Below are 23,146 nucleotides of genomic sequence, written 5' to 3' on the forward strand. Positions count from 1 at the left end.
AACTCCTCAACTTTTTTTTTTTATTATTATTTTTTCGTCCTTATGAAAATTCATAGTGTTTGTTTCATTTTGACATAATGTTTAAAATGGTCCTCATTTGTATCGAATGTTTAAAATAATTCTCATTTTCGCGATTCATATTTTATTTGGTCGGTTTCTGTGACGCTTTTTAAATCAATAACAGAGTACTCTACATGTGGCAGACACTATTTGTATTACATTGCATTGGGGTGTGTTACGTGTACTATACATTACTTTGTTACTGATTTAAACGACATTATAGAGAATGACTAAATAAAACACAATTACGAAAATGATGATCATTTTAAACATTTAGTAAAAATGAGAATCATTCTAAACATTATGTTAAAATGAGGACCATCCGCAACAAACAACGAAAATTAAGACGAAAAAGATATTTAAACCTTATTATTATTATAAAAAAATTATTTTCATAATACAAAATATACAAAAATATGTAAATATAAGTATTTTCTTTCTTTCTATATAACAAACTATGTAATTTTTCTATTATTATTTTTGCCCTTTTAAGAACTCAATTAAGATTCATAATAGCTTCAATATTTTTGGTCAAATAGTTTAAGTATACTTCATTTACTAGATCTATAAAACTCCAATTAGTCCACACTGATATTTAGATTGTATTTGATCTGCTTTGACTTGACTTGATCAATTGAAAATTCACTGACCTAATTGATTTAGTCCATATCTTTTAATTTTTATAAATATATTTGTATATATTAAAAAAATTCAAATATTAATTAAATTATGGTAATAATGTTTTGAAATTTAAAATTATAATCATAATTTTAAATTGTAGTTATTACTTTATTCCACAATTTGATCTGTAGCAAAAGCAGATTTGAGATAGAAGGACAAAATTGTGGCTTAGAGTTGCGTAGGTTTGAAACTATTACACGTGGTTCAACGACAAATAAAATTATTATTTATTTCTTGCATTTGAAGTTGTTGACAAAATTTACGTAGATATTTTAACCTAAGAGTATAATTCAGCAACATGGATGTATAAACTTCTTTAAATTTTTATTTTCATTACATGTATAAAACTTCATTTCCTTTCCTTTCTTAGTGTTAAAAATGTATTGTTGGAGTGGAGTAAGAAATAAATAAAGTTTCATATTCCTAGCATTTGAGTTTCTCAACGATAAGATGTGCTTAAGAAGTTAAAGACACTCAACAAAGATTCACCCGTACAAGAATTTCAGAAAATTTATGATGTTTGCATTAATTTTATCATAAACAAATTTATGTATTTTTATTAGTAAAAATAAGATTTTGAAATTAATTGGATATATTTAAACGGTGTGTCATGTGATTCTCTCTTGACTAATTATATTTTGTCTTATAAAAACTTCAAAACATTAATTATTTAGGCTTTAATGCTCATTTAAAGAATCTAAAAAGAATTTGTTATTTTACAAAAATCTTGTTTTTTTGTTTTACTTATTGGCAATGACGATATAAACTAATTTCATGGTAGAGTATTTTTTTTTTTTAATTTCGGAAATATGATAGATATTTAAATTATAAAAAATCATTTGTGTATCAACAACAGGAGTTTATTTTATTTAGTATGTCTCACATAGAGAATCTTATAACTTGATTTAATGATAAGAATCTAGTTCTTTATCATCATATTTTGTCTTCTTTTCTTGGTATGCTATCTACGAGGAAAATGAGACAATAGAACAAAAAATATTTGTCCAAAAAGAAGATTTAAGATCAAGTTGCTAAGATCTTGATGTTGAGGAAAGACCATGTAGTTTTGTAATAGTCCGAATGGATTTTAACTCTAAAATTTTGAAGGTGAGTACATAAATAAATAAAAATTTAAAAAATGACGTTGAAACTTGATTTGTAATTATAATTATTTTATATTTGTATTACTTTTTCTTAAATAAAAAAATGAGTCAAGTTTTATACGTTACACAAAATAAAAATATTAATTCCTTTTATGACTTTACCAAGACTTAGATAATTTTTAAAATAATAAAAGAAAATATTTAAAAAATATATACATAATGTTGTTATTATTTAATAATTAATATAAATTTCATTTCAAGGATAGGAATTAGAGGCAAATTAAATAGATATTTTTATTCTTATTTATAGGTGCATAGTTTGACATTTAGAACCTCGCATTTAAATTCTCTCATCTTTATAACTTAATCATCAATTATATTTATATATCACTTGATCCGGTATGAAATTTAACCTATATCATGAATGAAGAAGATACAAAGTTGAAAAAAAACATTTTATATTAAATACTTTCTTTATATTATTTTATTGATTTTTCTAGATTTCATTATCATATTAAATACTGTAACAAGAGTTTTATATATATATATATATATATATATATATATATATATATATATATATAATTTCATGTTAGAAAAGTTAGATTCTGATACCTTTGTGAATCTCTAAGAAAATATTTTATCGGAAAACTTGTTAAAACTAATTTCCGAAAATAATTTTTTCCTCAATTTCTTAAATTGAAAAATATATAAATATTATAATTCCCCAATTCGAAATTCTCGAAAAAACTACAAGTTAAGATTGAAGAGACATTTACTTAAAAACAGTCACCAAGGGATTTAAGTAAATTCAGCTTATCCGATAATTTTCATTTTATGACATTAATCGATGTAAAATTTTATTCTATAAAGCTTATTCCAATATTCAATTAATGCGTTTCAAAAATCTCATTATGAAAAATCTTATTTCGAAAATTTGACAAAGTTTGTTCTGAAAATTTTCTGAAAAAATATTGCGGAAGTCACTTTTAAAAAAGGTAACATAGTCATTTTGAATTTTGGAGGTGTGTAAAGAAATTATGAGAGTGCAGGAAGTAAAAGCCGTAGGTCAATTAGGAGCCAAAAAATCAAAGTCCATTTAGTTTAGCAAGTCAATCTAGACCTATGATTTTTGCATCTGACAAATTATTTTCTGCACCTCAAAAATTTCAATATGCTCCACTATACTCAATTATACCCCTATTGTTTATGAAATGGGAGGTAGAAAGGATGAAAAAATTGGTTGCATAATAAAAGTTAATCAAAATGAGGAATCCAAAAAGGTAAAAAAAAAATGGGATGACATTTTAATATTTTTAATTATTTATTTTATAACTTTTTCTAATGAAACTTATTATTATTTTATTAATAATTTAAATTTCATTCAAGAATATTATTTGCATACCTATCCTTATGAATTAATTTTCAGTTTTCAGAAATCAATGAATCTTATGCTATGGATTAATGATTTTTTATTTGATTACTCTCATTACTTATAAAATTTATTATTCTTTATGGAATGTAAATATTTGTATTTGTATTATTATTTGATTTGTATATATCCTTTTAGATATATTTTATATTGATAATTGTCTTCATGATATGTTATGTCCTCTTTTTTCCTTTTTCTTATTCTTTTGCTTGATTTATTTTATAACACATTATTAGCATAATGTTTGAACGAACTAAGTTAGTAAGGACGTTTTTTGTCTAAAGACAATATTGTGTGTCTCAATCTAGACTCTTTCTAATTTTTCCTTATTTATAATTTTATCTTATATTCTTATTATTATTGTACATGTCTGGCCCAACAAATATGTTAACTAATGTGGCCCATTTAACTTATTGACCTAAAGTGATTGAAAGATATTTTGAGATATATCGGTTGGTGCAGATATTCATACATTAACATTATATGTGACTAAATTTTGGTAGTTTAATTACGTCATTATATTCCTTAATATCATATATTTACATATATCAGAATATTTGATATAATAGGTAAGGTATCACATTATTGTTATTATTCCTCTAATTCAACATATAAATTAGTAAGTTATTATATTTGTTTATATTATTTGATATTCTCTTGATATTATATATTTTTATCACACAAATGACAAGGACTCTGAAACCCTATAAATACACATAGTATTTCACCAACCAATACACACTTTTTCATACTCATTCTCTTCTGTTCCAAAAGATTCAAACTTTCTTATTGACTTGAGCATCAAAAATATTATTATTATTATTATTATTATTATTATTATTATTATCATTATGATTATTAAAATTATTATGTATATTTGATTATTTTTATAACATTTCATATTGTTATATTAATTTTATAGTTTCATATATATATATATATATATATATATATATATATATGAAATATGATTATTAATAATATTTTATGTGTTAGTTCTAATCATGTCAAACCTTGCAAAATCTAAATTTGTTGCCCTTGGTATCAAGAGGAAGAATTATTTATCTTGGATATTACATGATGTTGAAATACATTTAGATTTATATGCAATGGATCTTGGTGATGCCATTAAATATATAAATGAATCATTTGAGTGATTGATTTCCTTTTACAACAACAATATTGTGAAAAAAAAAGATTTCACAACTATTCTTAATTTATTTCATGTCTTCTTATCGCTTAACAAAATAATAAGTTTTTAATGAAAAATCATAAAACTTACCTAATTAGTTCTACTCCATTTCAAAAAATGTAGCAATCTTTGATCATGATTGTGGACATGATCATAAAGGAAAATAAAATTCAAAAAGACATTTTGGGAATGGAGAGTAAACGAGTCTTATGATTTTTCATCAAAAGCTCATTGTTTTGTTCAGCGTTTAACGATAAAAATACATGATTTAAATAAATAATATTTGTAAAATATTTTTTTCACGATGTTGTTGTTGCATGAGGAAATTAATAATTCAGATGATTTATTTATATCTTTAATGGCATGACCAATACCCATTGCATATAAATCTAAATGTATTTTAACATCATATAATATACCAGATAAGTAATTATTCCTCCTAATACCAAGGACAACAAATTTAAATTTTGCAAGTTTGAGATGTTTAGAACTAACACATAAAATATTATTAATAGTCATATTTAATGCATGAAACTATAAAATTAATATAACAATATGAAATGTTAGAAAAATAATCAAATATACATAATAATTTTAAGAATAATAATAATAATACCCATTGAATCTAAATATATCTTTAGCTATATCATCTCAACATTTAATATCCAAGAGAAAAGTAATTCTTCCTCATGATATCAATGGCCACACATTCAAATTTTCATAAATAAACGAATTATGAATTGATTTTCATATGATTGATTTGTTACAATTACTCGTGTGATTGATTACATGATTAGTAAAACAATATAAGATAAACCCGAATAACTATATAAGATATGTTAAGTCATCACCCAATATTAGGGTGGCAAAATAGGTTGGGTTCGACGAGATAGCCAGCTTATGTTAAAAGGGATGAGTCGGGTTTAAGATTTCAACCCTTCAACCAGTTTGACTCGGCTTGTCCAAGCTGTCAATTTGAATGGTCAAAATACAGGCCAGCTAGATCTGGCCCGTTGGTCCCTTATAAAAAATAAAATGATGATTTTTTTATATTATATTTTTTAAAATGTGTAAATATATAATATTATTGTAATTTAAATTAAAATCATTAACATTTATAAATTAACTTATGATTATTAGTTATAATTTATGAAGCCCGATCATGCCTCATCAATGACGTGTCCCGTGTTCGACATGTATCGGACACTGACACTCGTAAGACACGTATCAGTAAAGTGTTCAATTTGAAAGACATTTTTTTTTGTCTTTAACATGACTTTGACATGATTTCAACACAATGTTAATAACCACAAATTCCATAATTTTTTGAAAAACCCATCAACTTGTAAATTTATCACATAAGTTTCTATTATAATTATAAAAATAAGGAAAATATATTATATGATCAATAATTTTCAGTTGTTTAAATTAGATTCATTTATGTGTTAGTTGACAATGTGTTAATTGAGAGTTTGAAAATAATATGTATATACATGACATGTCACGTGTCCGTCTCCAGACTTCATATGTGTCTGTGTCCGTATCCAAACTTCATAAATTATAATAGAGTAATTTAATACATAAAGATAATAATTATTTTAATTTATCTAATTAAGAACATTAACTAATTAATTAAAATTTTATAAAATATTTTATATGACTAAATATACTTTTAATATATATATATATATATATATATAATAAAAAAATTAAAAAATTTGAAAACAAATTAAAAAATAAAAAATATAAATAAAAAAATGACGGGCCAACCTGATCGACCTTTTAGATCATTTATGTTAAACAGACAGAATGTATCACACAAATTTCTTTTTAAATTTTTTTTAAATGATTTCTTTGAAATGTATAATTTAGAAATTTTCTTAATAAATTTTTAATAATATTTTCTAAAAGATGTTTTGGATTTTTAAAAAGTCATTTTTCTTATTTCTCAATAAGGTGTGGAGAGAAAAATATGAAGATATAAAAAGTAATTACAATCGATTTAACATAGCAATGTAAATGGTGATATTACGAATTAAAAGCAAAGGATCATATTGAGATAAATTGGTCAAATTAACTTGTGTATTATTAATTATTGTTAAAATCTGCTAATATTGTTTTTTAGAAGTACAATTAAATCAAAAGATAATCGTAACAACAAAGAAGAAAAAAAAAATATTTGGGCAATATTTTTCTTAAAGGCTTTTAAAGAAAGAAAAAAAAGGAGTTTTTTTTTCTATAAATAAAATTAGCTTACTAATAAGTTAATGGGTAGATAATATTTTATATTTCCTAGAATTTTGTTTTGTAACTTGTAATTAAAATAATTTTACTTTATTTAAAATTAAAATATATTTTTTTCTTCATATTTTCTATCATAAAAATATTAATAAAGAAAATCATTAAAACAAACCTTATCTCTGAATGTTTGAATTTTATTCAATTTTTCATAATTGATTCGAAATTCACATTAAAAGTTGAACAAACAGTTGTTTCTATTTTTTTTTTTCAATTTGAAGACCCAAAAAGAATTATAATAGTTATCCAAATATACACAATTATTTTGTTATAAACTAAAAATTGAAAACACACACACGCAAACCCAATAACTTATATTTTAATTAGTTCAATTTTAAAAGTCAAATAAGATTATTCAATCATTCCATAAAAAAGATCAAAATTATTGTTATTATTTCATATAATAATTAGGTGCATGTCAATTATATTCAACAATGAAATTGAGAAAAAGAAAATCCTCTACTTGGTCTTCTTTTGCCATGTGAGTTTGTGTGTAATGCAAAAGTAAAGACCAAACATTCAAAGATGCAATCATGGTTTTTATTCAGTGCTATATCATAATCAAGGTTACAAGTTAAATTTTCAGTTTTACAATATAAAGTTCAGGACTTTTAATCTTAAATAAAAAAATTAAACAAAATAAATAAATCATTTTTCAAGTTCTACCAGGTTAAAAAAAGTAAAATGTATATTTCTAAAATATTATACTAAATTAAAAGTTTTAAAATATTAGAGTACAATAAAATAAATAACATAAAATCAAACAAAATTTCATAATATAAGCGGTTGAAAAACTCACATTGACTAGAGATAAGACAATTTCATCGTATAAACGTAGGATACAAACATCACCTTATAAGCTGATTTTGTGGGATTAGTTAGACTTAAAGTCTACTTCTAACATAATATCAGAATCTTTCAACCATAATCGGACTGCTAAAGGACCATCCATTAATTTCTAGTCCCACCACAAGATTATAATGTATAAATGGGGTGCAAACCTCATCTTACAAACCGATTTTATGGGATTAAGTTAGGTTTAAAGTCCTCTAATATAAACCTTCTATTAGAAATGATAAATAAAATAAAACTTGATTATAAAATACTTGAATTAGGGATGATGCATGCATAAATTTGTTGTAGAAGGCTCATGGTGGTGATTGATTATCCAACACATGGAAAGGTATAATTAAAGGTAGCATGCATTTTCAAAATGATGATGATGTTTACTTGTTTTTGTGTGCATGGAAGAATATATCATATGTGCTTTGTGTTGGTTGGTTCATTGAAATTGATGATGTTCTTGCTTTTTAACCAACTAACTCATTTTATCATCTCTAACCTTCAACTCCTTCATTGGCTTTGTTAGGCTTTGAAATATTGTTAGGCAAAGAATTTTGGTTGGTGAAGACATGGTTGTGTCATTGATTTCTCATTTTACTAAAAAAAAAATCTCAAAACAATTTCCTCATGCCAAATTATTTTTTAAAATTGTAAAATATGTTTAAGAAAAATTACACGAAGCATTGTAGATTATTTTTCTTTGATATACTACAAGAAAAAAAAATTATATTAAAAAAAATTAACTATTAAGTGCTCAAAATATTTTTATTTTTATTTAATTATACCATCATTATTTCTGTCTTTCAGTCTCCTTCTTGCCGATCAATTTTTGCATCAAAAATTGAAAGAGATATAAAAAAAACGAATTGAATGATGAATTAAATATAAGAAGATAAATTAAAAACACTTATGTAATTTTCTTAGATATAAAATAAAATGAGAAAGAAATTGAATGAAAATTAAATAATAAACACTTTTTTTAATGAAATATGATTAAAATAATAAAAATTGTAAGTTATTTAAAATTTAATTGACTGAAGAGCAATATATTTTTGTTTAATTTTTTTTTCACCAATATATTTTGTTAGCACAACTTGGTAGTTTATTGGGAAATGGATTGTGTTCAACTTTTGCATCATTTTGTTCTTTTAGTTAAGGAAAAGAAAAACAGATAACAAAGTGGGCCCTCATACGTGAAACTTGGCCCAATTGTGCATGTTTCACTCTTTCAAAAATATAATTTTAATTATTGACTATTTTTAAATTACATTATAATAATCACTTGATAATAATATTAGTTTATCAGGAGTAACTAAATAAATTTGTGTTGTAAGTAGTCTCAGAACTCATCTATTTGGTTTCTGTAATGTGGAAATTTCTAGTAACTCATTAAAAAGGTAATACTTGAAAGTGTAATTAAATATCAAGTGCATATAAAATACATATATAGTTATATAAACCTCAACAATTTTAATATTTCAATCAACCAAAATACTTTTTCATTTGAATTTTCTAAAAGAAAGCCAACATTGCTTCTTATACCTTAAAAAAAAAAACATGTGGGTTTCAACATACATTTTTATTTATTGAAATTCATTTAAAATTAAAAAATTAAAAGATAAAATTTTGTTAAATATGACAAATTCACAAAATTTTACTATTTTTAATCAATTGTGATAATTAAAAAAAAATATTTTCAAAGGAAAATGTTAAATATTGACATTTCTCATAAATAAGTAATAGGATAATCGAACCTTTAACAAAATATCAAAATATATATATATATATATATATATATATATATATATATATATATATATATAAGTACACAAATGAATATAGATATATTACCAAATAATTTAGTTAAAGTCTTATTTAACAGGCTTTTATTAATTGAGAACGTATAACATGGTATAGTAAAAATTATTGTAACAAAAAAGTTAACTTAATCATAATGGTTAAAAGTTTACATATGTCCACATAAATTCTTTAAAAATAGAGATATAAATAATATAGTTTAAGTATTTATAATTATGGTTTATAACGGGACAACGGGTGTGGGAACTCATAACTGTACTTATTTTTAATAATGTTTCGATATTTATTAATTAATTTTTATAAAAGAAGTAAATAACAACTGAATTTGTTTTTGTTTTTTCGATATCATAATTATATATATTTCAATTTAAACTATCAAATAAAATTTCATATAATTACTACATTTTTTTTTAATTTTTAGAAACATTGATAAAATATAATTAATAAAATAAAAAAGTATTTAAAAAAACATATATTCAAGTTTAGAAATAATGTAAACATCTCTTTACTTTCCTTCCCAAAATTATAATGAAATATACATTTTTATATATTAATAAAAATTATAATACACAATTTAAATAAATTCGAACAAAAAATAATATTAAACTAATAATAATTAGAATTTAATATAAATATTTTAAATAAAATTCATAACAATTACTATCAACGGTTTATGAGATTAAATACTTATGTAAGAAATACTTGTATAAAAAAAAATAACAAAAAAATATTAAAAGAAATAAAAATATTTAAATGTGAGATTAAAAGCTATTCGATTTATTGTAATTGATAACATACCATTTGAATATAAGTGTACAAAGTTTTTGATAAGAATAAAAGTATTTGGAGATGTAAATTCATTTTGTGGATATACAACCAGCCAAACCATTAAAAAAAATGAGGAAAAGTGTGTAAAAAAAAATTTATCAAACTAAACAATAAAAATATCATATATATATATATATATATATAATTGAAAAAATTAGATATTACTAACATCCATACCTATACTAATTAAGATGAAAATGCTCTGTAAAAAATGAAATCGAGTTGAAATACTATTCTATCCGTCATTACTAATTTATACAATGTAATTATACTTAAAATAATTAAATAACGTATATATGAAGTGGTTAATAATTTATTTTTAAAATAAATTATCGTTATATTATAAACAAAGGAAAAGTTTAACCGAGCCTTTTTCCTTTTCAAGATAAAATAATTTCAACATTATTTCAGTTATTCTGTTTGAGTAGAATGTAATAAAGTCATATTAATTAAATATTAAATAATTATTTAACAAAATTATTGTTATTTGTTAATTGCAACGCTTATTTATTTATTTATTTTTCCATGAATAAATTCAAGAGTTTTAATTTTGATGCAAATAAAAACTTAAAAATAACATGCAGCCACATTTCTAGAAGATAATTAACTTTTCAAACATACCACGGCTGTATAGAATTCTTCTAATGATTGAACACTACTTTACCAGATGACAATGTAAGAAAGTTATAAAAATAAATCGTTAAATAAATATTAATATTTGATACACACTACACTTTGCATCAATAGTAAAATAAAATAAAAAATAAAAATCTAATTACATCAATGTCTTGTATTGTTATTTAATTATATTTAATGATTAATAAAGGTTAAATCCAATGAAGTGATGAGTTATAATATTTTATAATAACTATTTCATGTCTCAATTTCTTCCAAGTAATAAATTCGATAATTCCTATTACTCATCACCATCTTGAAAGTAAAAAAAGTGTACTATTATTTAAATCCTTAAAAAGAAATTGAATTAAACAATGTAGAACTTTTAAATTGAATTAAACAATGTAAAACTCTTTACCTTTTACAATAAACAAAAACTATTTCATATATTACATTAATTTCTTTCTCTTTTCATCCCAAAGTAACACACACCATAGATGAATTGTTTATTCTTGAAAGTTCTAGGGTGCATGAAGATCAATCCATGATGAAAAAAAAAAAAAAGTGTAAGTGAAGGACCATGGGGAATAAAGCCCTAGACATATCTTTTTTATAGATGAGGTATATAATCTACGAAAAAAATAGTACTAAAACAAAAGTTGTTCAAGTAGGAGTGTATCTTTTTTTCTTCTTCTTGTACATGCATTGTATCTTTTTTTTTTTCATGTTACTTTTTCCTTTTTATTTGTTTGTTCTTTTATACTATTCCTAGTTCCTTGTTTCTACCACTTTTCTCCACAAAAGCATTTGTATGAGAAGAGTAAAACCCGCCATCATCTTCGGAATTTTCCTTTCCAATTTCTTCTCCCACTCACTTCACCTTTACTTTTTCTTCCCTCTTATATATGTATAATACTCTATTTGTTTTCTCAAATTTTTTCTTAATTAATTTTCTTATTTTCATACATTCTTAAAACTTTTATTAACGTGAACTTGGACAAGTCTTTTATAGATGAAATTTCTCTTTTCAAAATTTGAATATTTAGGTGAAGTTAGGATATGTTTGGTTCAGCGAATTAATTCTCCAACGCAGAAAAAAGAATTAGTTGTTTTTCATTCAACTTGATTTTTTATTTTTTAATTGATTTTGAAAACCAAACACTACACATACTCATTCTACATTAGAAAATCAAAATTTGATGCAAAATCAAACACGCACTTAAATGGTTGTCCATTATGAAGGTTTGGTTGGTTACAATTATTATTTAGGGTTAAATATGTTTTGGTCCCTCAAATCTTAGTAAAATTAAAATTAGTCAATCTTCAACACTTTTGACCAATTTAATCATTCATCCTCAAAAATACGTGAATTTAGTCATTTTAACCAATTTTTAAGTTTATCTAACGTTTCAAGCGTATTTCATGATAACATTTGAATTGTTTATCCCATTTGACACATTTTCCGCTTTAATGTTAACTCAAATATTATCATAAGATACGTTTAAAATGTCAAATAAACCTAAGAAAATTTGGTAAGAATGACTAAATTCACGTATTTCTAAAGATGAATGACTAAATTAATATAAAGTTTCGAATATGGATTAATTTCAAAATTTACTAAAATTTGAGGGATCAAACATATTTAACCCTATTATTTAATTGAAATTTATTTTATAGGGAGCGAGAAATAAAAAATTTCATCTGCCATTAAAATAAACCATATACCTCATACTCCATTTCCTTTAAAAAAGTTGTATTGTGCATGTGCAATTTCCATTTAGTTTTCTTATTTAATCAGAAGAAAAAAAAAAAGTCAAAATTTCAAATAAAAAACATCACGAGAATACTTAAAGACAAAAGTAAGGAGTAGTAAAAAGACAAAGAAGATAGCGGCGAGAGCGAACAGCAACCTTTACCTTTTCCTCCGACACATTGTAAACACAGACTTAAATGCTTCAAAATCTTCACTGTAAAGATTTGCGAAAGGAAAATAAAAATAAAAATCAATTACTCATTTTTAATTTTTACTACTAGAAAATTTCATGAAAAACACATGAACTTGTTTTTCAAAGGTTCAGACACAAAACCCACTCTTCTTTGACTTTAATCATCATTCCTAAACGACACCGTATTCAACATTATACTTCTCAGTGTCTATATTTATTATTTATATGCTTCGTTTCACTTCACTGTCACTCCAAAAATTCATTTGCCATGGCCGTTCCCTTCGCCCTGGTTTTCTTCGCCGGAGTTGTTCTTGCCGGAGCTTCCAGGGAGCTCCGGCCATCGGAACACGGCCTTACCTTCCAGACACTCTCACCGGCGGGGGCACATTCCTCGCCGGAGATGCGCTCCTTCTTCAACAGCGCCAACTCCTCGCCGGCCATGTCCTCCTCCTCAGACGTCGCATTGCCGCGGGCCATGGACTCCGGCGACGCCTCCCCGCCTGCGTGGTGGCAGTCCGCCGGAGGCCATGGAGGAGACGGCGTGGGGAAGGCGCTGACGGTGGCGAGCCTGGTCTGCGGCGTGGCCGGCGCGGTTCTGCTGGTGGTTTCGGGCTTGATCTATTTGTTCAAGCACCGGAACAGAAAGCAGAAGAAGCTAAACGCAGCGTTTCGCGTCGAGAATGGGAATGAAGGTGAAAATGATGAAGTGGAGAACAACAAATTGCAATTGGTGGTACGCAACCCTTAGAATTGCGCTCTATTGTTCACATTTTGATTTTGATTTTTCATTGCTTCGTTCATTTTTCTCAGTAGTGTTGTATGATTAATTCCACGTTGCATGTAAAGCGTAGCGTAACGGTGTTAGATTTATGACTTTATTATATAATAATATAATATATATACTTTTTTTATTTATTTCACGTTTTTCTATTCTTCTTTGTTAAATAACCAACGCATATAATTAAACAAATTACTTTTATAAATATTATTAAGATAAAAAAAGTACAAAATAATAATTATAAAATGCGTGTACAAACATGACCTTATAAGGAATATACGTGCTCGTTATATCACAGGAATGCCCTCCCAAAATTTCTTCTTTTTCTTCTCCTTTTGACGCGTCGTACTGTTACTGATCAGGAATTCAAATACGGTTTCCTTTCAATCCAAATCCAAGAATGCTTCGTTCAGTTCTAGATTAGTGTTTCCTGTAATGAAGAGGAAATGTACATAAACATCAATTGATAAAAAATATGTAAAATGAATGACAACATTGTGTACTCAAAATTTGAATAAGTAGTCACTTTTTTTTAAGTTTTCTGACAAAAGAAATTGTTTTTTTTATATAAAAGATAAAAAAATGTTTTTTTAATCAGATAAACTGTTTTTTATGGGCACAATTACAGCAACTAAACCTTTGAGCATCTAAGATCTAATATTGATTCACTCATACAGATAGTCAAATTTCAAATCAACAAAATCTTGGAAAATTAGGTTATTCGGGCAATTAATGTTGTTCAAACAACACTCTTGGTCAAGTAATTACCCTTTTTTATCATTCATTTTTGTATTTAACTTTACCTTTTTATAGTATTACTGCACCAAGCAAGGTAAAGAAAACGTTAATAAAGTTAAAGTGTTGTTTAGTTAAATATTTATATATTTTCTTGAAACTATAGATATTCAAATATTTTCTTGATCATTTAAAAAAAAATCATAAATGACTACTATTGTAAAACAGAAAGTTATTAAACAACACCGGGATTATGCAGAAAATGGGAATAATTTTCACATTTCGCTCAAAATGAAACATGGGACAAAAATTAACAAATATATTTTCTCACAGAAATTTTATAGTGTTCATGCTTGTAAACTTAAAGGGATATATATTCAGCGGGAGGAAAGTGGAAAAATATATCTAAGCTCAAATATATTATGGTTTTTTTAAGAATGCATTTTTGTATTGAAACAGAGACATGGAAACTGACATGCAGCTAATAAAATCCATTATTTCTGCATCAAAAACTTCATTAGGTGTAGTTTAATAATTTAGTTGTAAGAATTAGAGAAATGAACACAAAATGTTTAGTTATGTGTCATAGAATGATGGCCAAAAACAGCACAGAATTAGAAAAGAAAAATCATGATAAGAAAATGGAAAGTTTAACTAACAGTAATTTACCTAATGATCAAAAGGCATCCACTCAAGTGCTAACTCTAATTCTCCAGATTCAACGTTCTGGAGCTTGATTAATATCTCCTGTTTAACTTTACCACCAACAATTTTGACTTCGCTATCATCTATAAGCGCATTGTCTTGAGATTTCATCCATATTCCTATCTGCATATCCTCAAACATACTAGGATCTCCATAGTTCATTGCAGATGAAATCAGGGGTTGAAGATCAATGTCTGCTTCCCCCATTATATCATCAGATGAAAAAAAGTCATAATCAAATACCTTCTGCAATGCAATGTAACCAGCGGTTATGATAATTTCCCATGTTTTTGTATCTTCATACCATAACACACACACACACACATACAAAGACAGCTAGAAGCATCACACATTCAGATCCAAATAAGATACCCCAAACGGGTGGCTACTTGCTCCAAACTATAGTCCCATTAGAGGATGGTTGGGGAAAGTAGTATTTGATTTCCAATGTAGGCAATGGGTGTAAGAGAGAAGGAACCTTTGAGTAGGGTTTGGTTGAGGTAACATATGGATTTGGTTTTACAATGAAAAAAGAATCATGCATTGTTGAGTATTTGGATTCTTTGTTGGATTTTGCTGTACTGTTTCTTTTGCCTGTGTCTTCAAAATACACTGCTAAGCACCAATTTTAATGTTTTAAAATATATTGAAAAGATTTTTAAAGTACCAACACTAATATATTTTGAAGGCACATTAGAGGACAACACAGAAAAACCCAATAAAGAATCTGAACTCCATTGTTGAAGAATTAGGAAGAAGGAAGCTCGAGTGATTTGGATGCATATAGCAGAAATGTAGAATAGACAAAGAGTTTGTTTCCATTTTCTAACAAAGACAAGATGAAATTCAACCTTACCAAATTCAATAATGGAAATGGCCTAGTGACAGACAGCATAAGTTCTTCATTCCAGACTGGATTCAAATTACTCTTTACTACAGTTGTCTGAACAGTCTGAAGATGTAGCACCAAAAAGCCAATTCAGAAAGAAAGTTATCAATGTCTAGCACTCTTCAAATGAAAATTAAAATTAAAACATAAAGAAAAGAAGTTTCTCAAGCATATATACCAATGAGAACTGAGAACAACCAACCTGTTGGCCAAGTGTGAAGATAACATATGGATCACTGGTCATCATATCTCTGATAGCTAAATCTGTGCCTTTGATCACTTTTACCTTCAAATTTCCAATAAATCCTCCCTTTCCGTCCTGTCATGACCATAAATATCAGTCAAACATCCAAGGAAAACCACTCCAATTACAAAGCTTTCATCGGAGTATAACATCAACTTAACTCAGTGGAGATGTAGTTTTTACATTGATATGCTAACACAACATATGTTCAACAAACAAACACAACTCCTCCAATCAAAGGAAATAAAATATGAAATATAATCACCTCATGCGAACCGCTAGTACTTCGCAAATTATCCATAATCCCTTTACTATTCATTCTTCCCGACTTAATGCGCAAACTAGGTTTAACAAATTCTTGACGTTCATACTTCGACCTGCAGTAAAAATTGCCACAGTTAAAATGTCACTCTTAACTTGAGCATTGATAATTTTGGTATCATAGATTGTGAATAAAAAAATACTGGTCTCGTTGATGATGCTGCAATGAGCAATATCCCAACCCCACCTTTGATCAGTCAATGATCAACCTAGGACAATGAACTGCCACTACAAATAGTAGCAGAAAATAACGTAATCTTGAAAATAAATGACTCAGCAAAGCCAAATGGTAAAAAAAAACATGAGAAAGAGAGAGCATAGATGTTCATGTCAATATCATCAAAAGTAGCCTAAAAGCTTTACCCACTCTGTGGTGATCATAAATATCATAAATTTATAAAACTAGCAAAATGATGCTAAGAATGATGAGAAATTATCTAACCGGATGAAATTTTTGCGCAGCTCATGATTGGCATCTGGTCCTGGTTTTACACTTCCTTGTGAAATATAAGCCTCATAAATTGAATTAGCAGAAGAATTTCCTCCAACTTCAATCATTGCATCTATTTCCTCATCTGACCATTCATCCAATGTCACAGACAAAACCTGAAAGTAAAAGTAAAATGTTCTAACGCTTTAATTCATGGCCAAATAAATTAGTTCTTTACACTATTTACTAGATAGACACAACTCATTGAAAAACAAGCAGGGCAAGATATGATTTAAAAAATGAAAAACTTCATGCACCTTGCCTTAGTGGCTTAGGCACGCCATCAAAATAGCTAGTTTACTTCTTAGTCAAGAGTTACAGAGATTCATTTCTTACTTCTTATTATTACAGATAGAATCTGTACCTGTAAGTTGGTTGGTTCTGCTATCTTTGATATAAAATTTCACTTGCATCATGTATAAATTTGGACAAATTCAGAATTAAAAAGACCTAGTTTTCTACATTTTATTTTAGATCATGTCAGAAAAATGTGAAAAAACTAAGCCTATATGACAATGTGAAAAGAACATGGCTGGTCTGCCAGCACATACAAGATAAGACAGTAGATATGAACAAAGGAATGCACCCAAACAAAGTAAAGTTCACCCGACCACTTCATAGTTACAGACATGTAAGTGTGGTTGTTTGTTCTTTTCTCATCAAATCAAGTTGAACCCATTTCAAAAAATAACTAGCCATGCCATGTATGTAGGTTATTATTAGTCTCTCATTTTGTTCTAGACAAAAGAAGAAGGATTTCAGTTTATATATTCATTGGTAAAAATAAAACCTTCTAAGTAAAGTGGGTCAGGAACAGTTTACCTTTGATATATGAGCGCCAAGACTTCTGTGCACACCACAGCATTTTAGGCATATAAAAACTCCAATATTCGCTGATCTGCAGAAGCAATTAGAAAAATGATTCACAATTAGGAGGTAAAATGCATCCCATATTTTCTATTTTAGCAAAATTCATGTAGTTAGCTTCTTATAACTTAGTCACAAGGATCATAAGAAATCCTTCAAGAAAATAGTCAACATTCAGACTCCAGTTTTGAGTATTATAATCAGTGATCATGACCATAAACCACTAAAAGAAAAAGAAAAAAAAAAGGTGCATAGGTGAATATACTTACGCCCATTGAGGATCTGGAGCATTACAATCAGCACAAAAACGATTATCTTTTTGAAGCAATAAATCCTTCAACCTTCTTTTACCTGTAAGAGACCTGCCAATCGTTCAACTTCTCAAGAAAATAACTTTACTTTCACAATTAGACATGGAAATCAGAATAAGTGAGTTTGTTTTGTTCTTCATGATTCATTGGTATCAAATCTTTATGGTGTTTCTCTTCAAACATAAAAGAAGCTTGAGTTCATTCTATTATAAGAAATAAGCCTGTTCTTTTTTCTTCTTTGCCGAACCTAAAAGGCTATTTATTTAAAGGCTTATTTTGCATCAAGGCTTTGAAAAAAGACAACAGCCACAAGCCTTGGTTTTCAAACTGCATTTAGATGATTTTTATTTTTAAAACTTTGTACCCCTTCCAGTTTTATTTTTGATTTTTTTAAATCAACAATCCTAGCCTAATATACCACCAGATTACAGCTTCATCTAACTCATCAATCATCTATTCATATTATTATTATTATTATTCTTATTATGATATAGTTGTTAAATGGATCAAAGTATCATTTTTCTGTTAGTTATTCTTATGCTGACTTTAATAGGGATAAAACAGTTAAACACGTGAGAGCATGAAATTAAGAATCATTGCATACTTGAGACAGGCCTTCCAAGTTCACTCATTGCCACCTCTGAAGCCAGCAATAGTTCAAACTGCAACTCCTGTAATAGCAGCCAAGCTAATAAAGAACCTGAAAGAAACACAGAAAGAAAGATCTCGTTATAGACAACAACAAAACAAGAAGCCACACATAATCCTATTATAACACCACTTTCCTTCTACAGTAATCTTTAGTTCCCCAATTCCCCAAAAAAATAATTTAAATAAAAACCAGTATTTGAATAATTAACGTCATCAATAGAATTACCCATCAGATTAATCTTTCAGGAGAAAGGAGGGGAAGATAGAAAGTTCAAGCATCAAAACCAAGAATTAGAAAAGAAGCAAATTTTGGTATTATATGAAAACATCATCATTGTTCTCTCCTCTGCGTGTTGAATATTGAACTTTCTTACAGTATAATTAGAATTTTGCAAGCATTTACGTACATTATTCATTCGCAACAAATATATAAATGATAACAATGGGGGCAACCTCTTACCCCATTTTCATTTTTCAATTGAAGAAACCCAAAAATTCAACAAAAAAAAACAGAGAAGAAGAACGTTCATAAAGAAAGTACTGAACCAGAGCTACAACAAAAATTTATCAGGAACCTTAAATTCGATATATCCTCGGTTACAGCGAATGCAAATGGTCGTCAAAGGGTGAAAAAATGTCGGATTTCTGGGTGTTAGGAATTTTTTTATTTTTTTCTGAAAGAACGTTTGCACTTAACGAATTATGTTCTTGAGGTGACACGAGGGAAAGGAGAAGAAAATGAAAAGAAGAGAGAGAAACTAAAAATTGAGAGTGCAAAGATAGATTACAGAGAAAAAAGAAGAAGAGAATAAAAATAGCTGTGAATGAATGAATCGAAAGAGGTGAATTTGAAATCCACAAGAGAGAATGAGATATAAGGAAGGTTTGTGATATGTCTTTTCATCATTTCATGTCAAAATTTGTTGGCATCACCAATGTTCATACAATTGTTTTTCTTATTGTAGTTAATTAACTGTCACTGCATGATTAAAAAAGATTAATTTTGCTTAATCTCAATCATGTTTAATTAATCCACTCTGGATTGTATTAGCTAGTTGGAAATTATGGAAATAAATGAAAATAATAATTTAAGAAAATATAAAAATAAACAATAGAACATGATAAAATAAGTTATACTGCTTTTCATTATTCTTCGTTCTTATTTTGCCTATCCAAACAGAATAATAGATTTTCATTTTATTCATACCTTTTTTCACCAATATATATTATAGTCTTAATGTACGAATTAAGAAACTGATAAACATTTTATTTTACTAAAGATCATGTAAGTATGTTAAATCTGTGTTTCTTTGGGATAAGATAGAAAATGTCAATTTCCATTGTTTTAAAAGAGAAGAAAAGTGAAGGGGGAAATATTTAAGGATTAAGAAAACAAAAATTGCCATACATTAATGCAATGATTTTTCGTATTATCATTTAATCATGCGATTTAATACATGCGATTTAATAGTGCGCTTTAATAGAATTAAAATTAGGTTTAATTACTCCTATAGTATCTAGTTTAGGGCTAGTGTGTCAAATAGGTACCCGGTGTTTAAAGAGTGTCAATTGCATCCCAACTTTTGAAAATTGCTTCAATTAGGTTCCTTTCAGACAGAGTTGACTAACGCCGTTAGTCAACGTGCCACGTGTCAATATGTGATTTTTTTTAAATTTTTTAATTTTAAAAAAAATAAAATAAAAATGCCCCGTGTCAAGTTCCTGTGTGTGACACGTGACATTGTCAACGTGACATTATAATGACATGTGTCAGTGTCACTATCAGATTTTATTGTGTTGATTTCGATTTAGTCCCCATATATGTCTTTTTGTTTCAATTTAGTACTTAAGTATGCGTATCTGATTCAATTATGTCCCAATTTTTTTTTAATAATTAAAATATTATTGTAATCTATTTTTTATAAGATTAGAAATAATTAAGTATAAATATTTTTACAAAATTAAGTACTAATATTTATAATGTTTCTCTCAATTTCAGACCAAATTTATTATTCGTATAAATGTTATACTAATATTTTTTATTAAAAACGACTTTTTAACATATTACTTTATTAATTACTTTTTTATTAAGTACTCATGTTTTGTTATATTTTTTTTTTCAAAATAGAACAATATTGTGTCTTACTAATTTTAAATCAAAATTTCTATTGGTATGAATGTTATACTAATTTCTTTTTATTAAAAATGACTTAATAAAATGATTTTTACCACTAAATTTTAATATAAATATCAAATACTTAATTTTTGTAAAACTTTTATACTTAATTACTTTTAATTTTATAAAAAAATATTTTAATTATTAAAAAATATTAGGTCAAAATTGAATCAAATACACATAAGTAGGTATTAAATTGAAACGAAAAAACATAAATGAGGACTAAATTGAAATCAACATAATGACATCTGATAGTAATACTGACATGTGGCACTGACAATGCCATGTCACACACAGGGACTTGACACGTGGCATTTTAATTTTTTTTTAAAATTTAAAAAAAAAATTAAAAAATTAAAAAAATTAAATTAAATTTAAAAAAAAATAAAAAAAACACAGATTGACACGTGGCATGTTGACTAACGGCGTTAGTCAACTCTGTCTGAAAGGGGCCTAATTGAAGCAATTTTCAAAAGTTGGGATGCAATTGATACTTTTTTAAAATCGGGTACCTATTTGATACACTAGCCCCAAAATTGATACTATACGAGTAATTAAACCTTAAAATTAACCACATTAAAATAATTATTTAAATTAATAATGTTTAATATGTTGATTTGATAGTATAAAATAATTTTAAGAATATATCAAAAACAAATTAAAATAAATTTCCTATTACCAATGTGTGTTAACATCTATTATACATAGCATGAAATGAAAAAATATTTTAAAATCAACACATATTTAATATTTAAAAGATTTTAAATTTAATTCAAATTTAATAAATCACTTTTGTTAGGTGAAATTTATTTTATATATAAGATGACTTTATTTCTCGTGGAGAATAAATAAACTCGTCCAATGTTATATTTAAACTCACATTAAGATTTAATTATGTTCTAAGTTCTTGATAAATTTGATAATTTTGAATTGAATCTCTATTAAATTTGTATAGTGTATTGAATACTCAATCGATTTTATTAAATTTAAATTTTTTAATTGAATCTTCACTCTTTTGCTAGCTTGGTGATGTGGCTATTAATTGATTGATGTAATTATTATTTTTTTTATGTCACATCTCAATTTCTTCACATGTAATTTAATGATTTTATTATTTTAAAATTTTTTAAATTATAATTTTATAATTTTAAAAGTACGACGATATGACAATATAACGATATAATAATATGATAAAATAACAATATGACGATATGATGATATAACAATATGACGATATAAAGATATAACAATATAACAATATGACGATATACGATAAGATGATATAATAATATGATGATATAACAATATGACGATATAAAAATATAACAATATAACAATATGACGATATACGATAAGATGATATAATAATATGATGATATAATAATATGATAGTATAACAATATAACGATATGGCTATATAATGTTATGACGATATGAAAATATAACATATAACAATATGACGATATAACAATATAATAATATGACGATATAACATTATGATGATATAACAATATGACGATATGAAGATATAACGATATGACAATATAATGATATGACAATATAACGATATCATTATATGACGATATAACAATATAACAATATAACAATATGATAATATAACAATATAACGATATGACGATATAACAATATAACGATATGACGATATAATGATATAATAACATGACGATATAACAATATGACGATATGATGACATAACAATATGAAGATATAACGATATAACAATATGACAATATAACGATATGACAATATAACGATATAACAGTATGACGATATGACAATATGAAAATATAACGATATAACAATATGACAATATAACGATATGATGGTATAACGATATAACGATATAACGATATAACGATATAACGATATAACGATATAACGATATAACAGTATGACGATATGACAATATGAAAATATAACAATATGGCAATATAACAATATGACAATATAATAATATAACGATAAAACGATATAACAATAAAATGATATAACTATATAACAATATCATGATATAACAATATAACAATATAATGATATGATGATATAACGTTATGCTTATATGATAATATGATGATATAACGTTATGATTATATGATAATATGATGATATAACGATATAACAATATAATGATATGATGATACA

The 23,146-nt window shown here is 26.2% G+C and overlaps 2 protein-coding genes across 2 annotated transcripts; one reads left to right on the plus strand and one right to left on the minus strand.

Annotated features, from left to right (window-relative positions):
- Nucleotides 1-13,055: 13,055 nt before the first annotated feature.
- On the plus strand, nt 13,056-13,731 carry LOC114179145. Its single transcript, XM_028065378.1, has one exon. It carries the CDS (start codon nt 13,085-13,087, stop codon nt 13,562-13,564), a length of 480 nt encoding a protein of 159 aa, XP_027921179.1. The 5' UTR covers nt 13,056-13,084; the 3' UTR covers nt 13,565-13,731.
- Nucleotides 13,732-13,846: 115 nt separating this feature from the next.
- Nucleotides 13,847-19,673, minus strand: LOC114179479 (ADP-ribosylation factor GTPase-activating protein AGD12-like). Its single transcript, XM_028065829.1, has 10 exons — nt 19,383-19,673; nt 18,761-18,856; nt 18,115-18,196; nt 17,801-17,876; nt 16,931-17,094; nt 16,433-16,544; nt 16,126-16,242; nt 15,891-15,986; nt 14,999-15,280; nt 13,847-14,024 (listed from the first exon to the last, which is right to left on the minus strand). Exons 2-9 carry the CDS (start codon nt 18,786-18,788, stop codon nt 14,999-15,001), a joined length of 957 nt encoding a protein of 318 aa, XP_027921630.1. The 5' UTR covers nt 18,789-18,856; nt 19,383-19,673; the 3' UTR covers nt 13,847-14,024.
- Nucleotides 19,674-23,146: the final 3,473 nt, after the last annotated feature.

Source organism: Vigna unguiculata, chromosome 3 (genome assembly GCF_004118075.2).
Source record: "Vigna unguiculata cultivar IT97K-499-35 chromosome 3, ASM411807v1, whole genome shotgun sequence".
Lineage (NCBI taxonomy): Eukaryota > Viridiplantae > Streptophyta > Magnoliopsida > Fabales > Fabaceae > Vigna > Vigna unguiculata.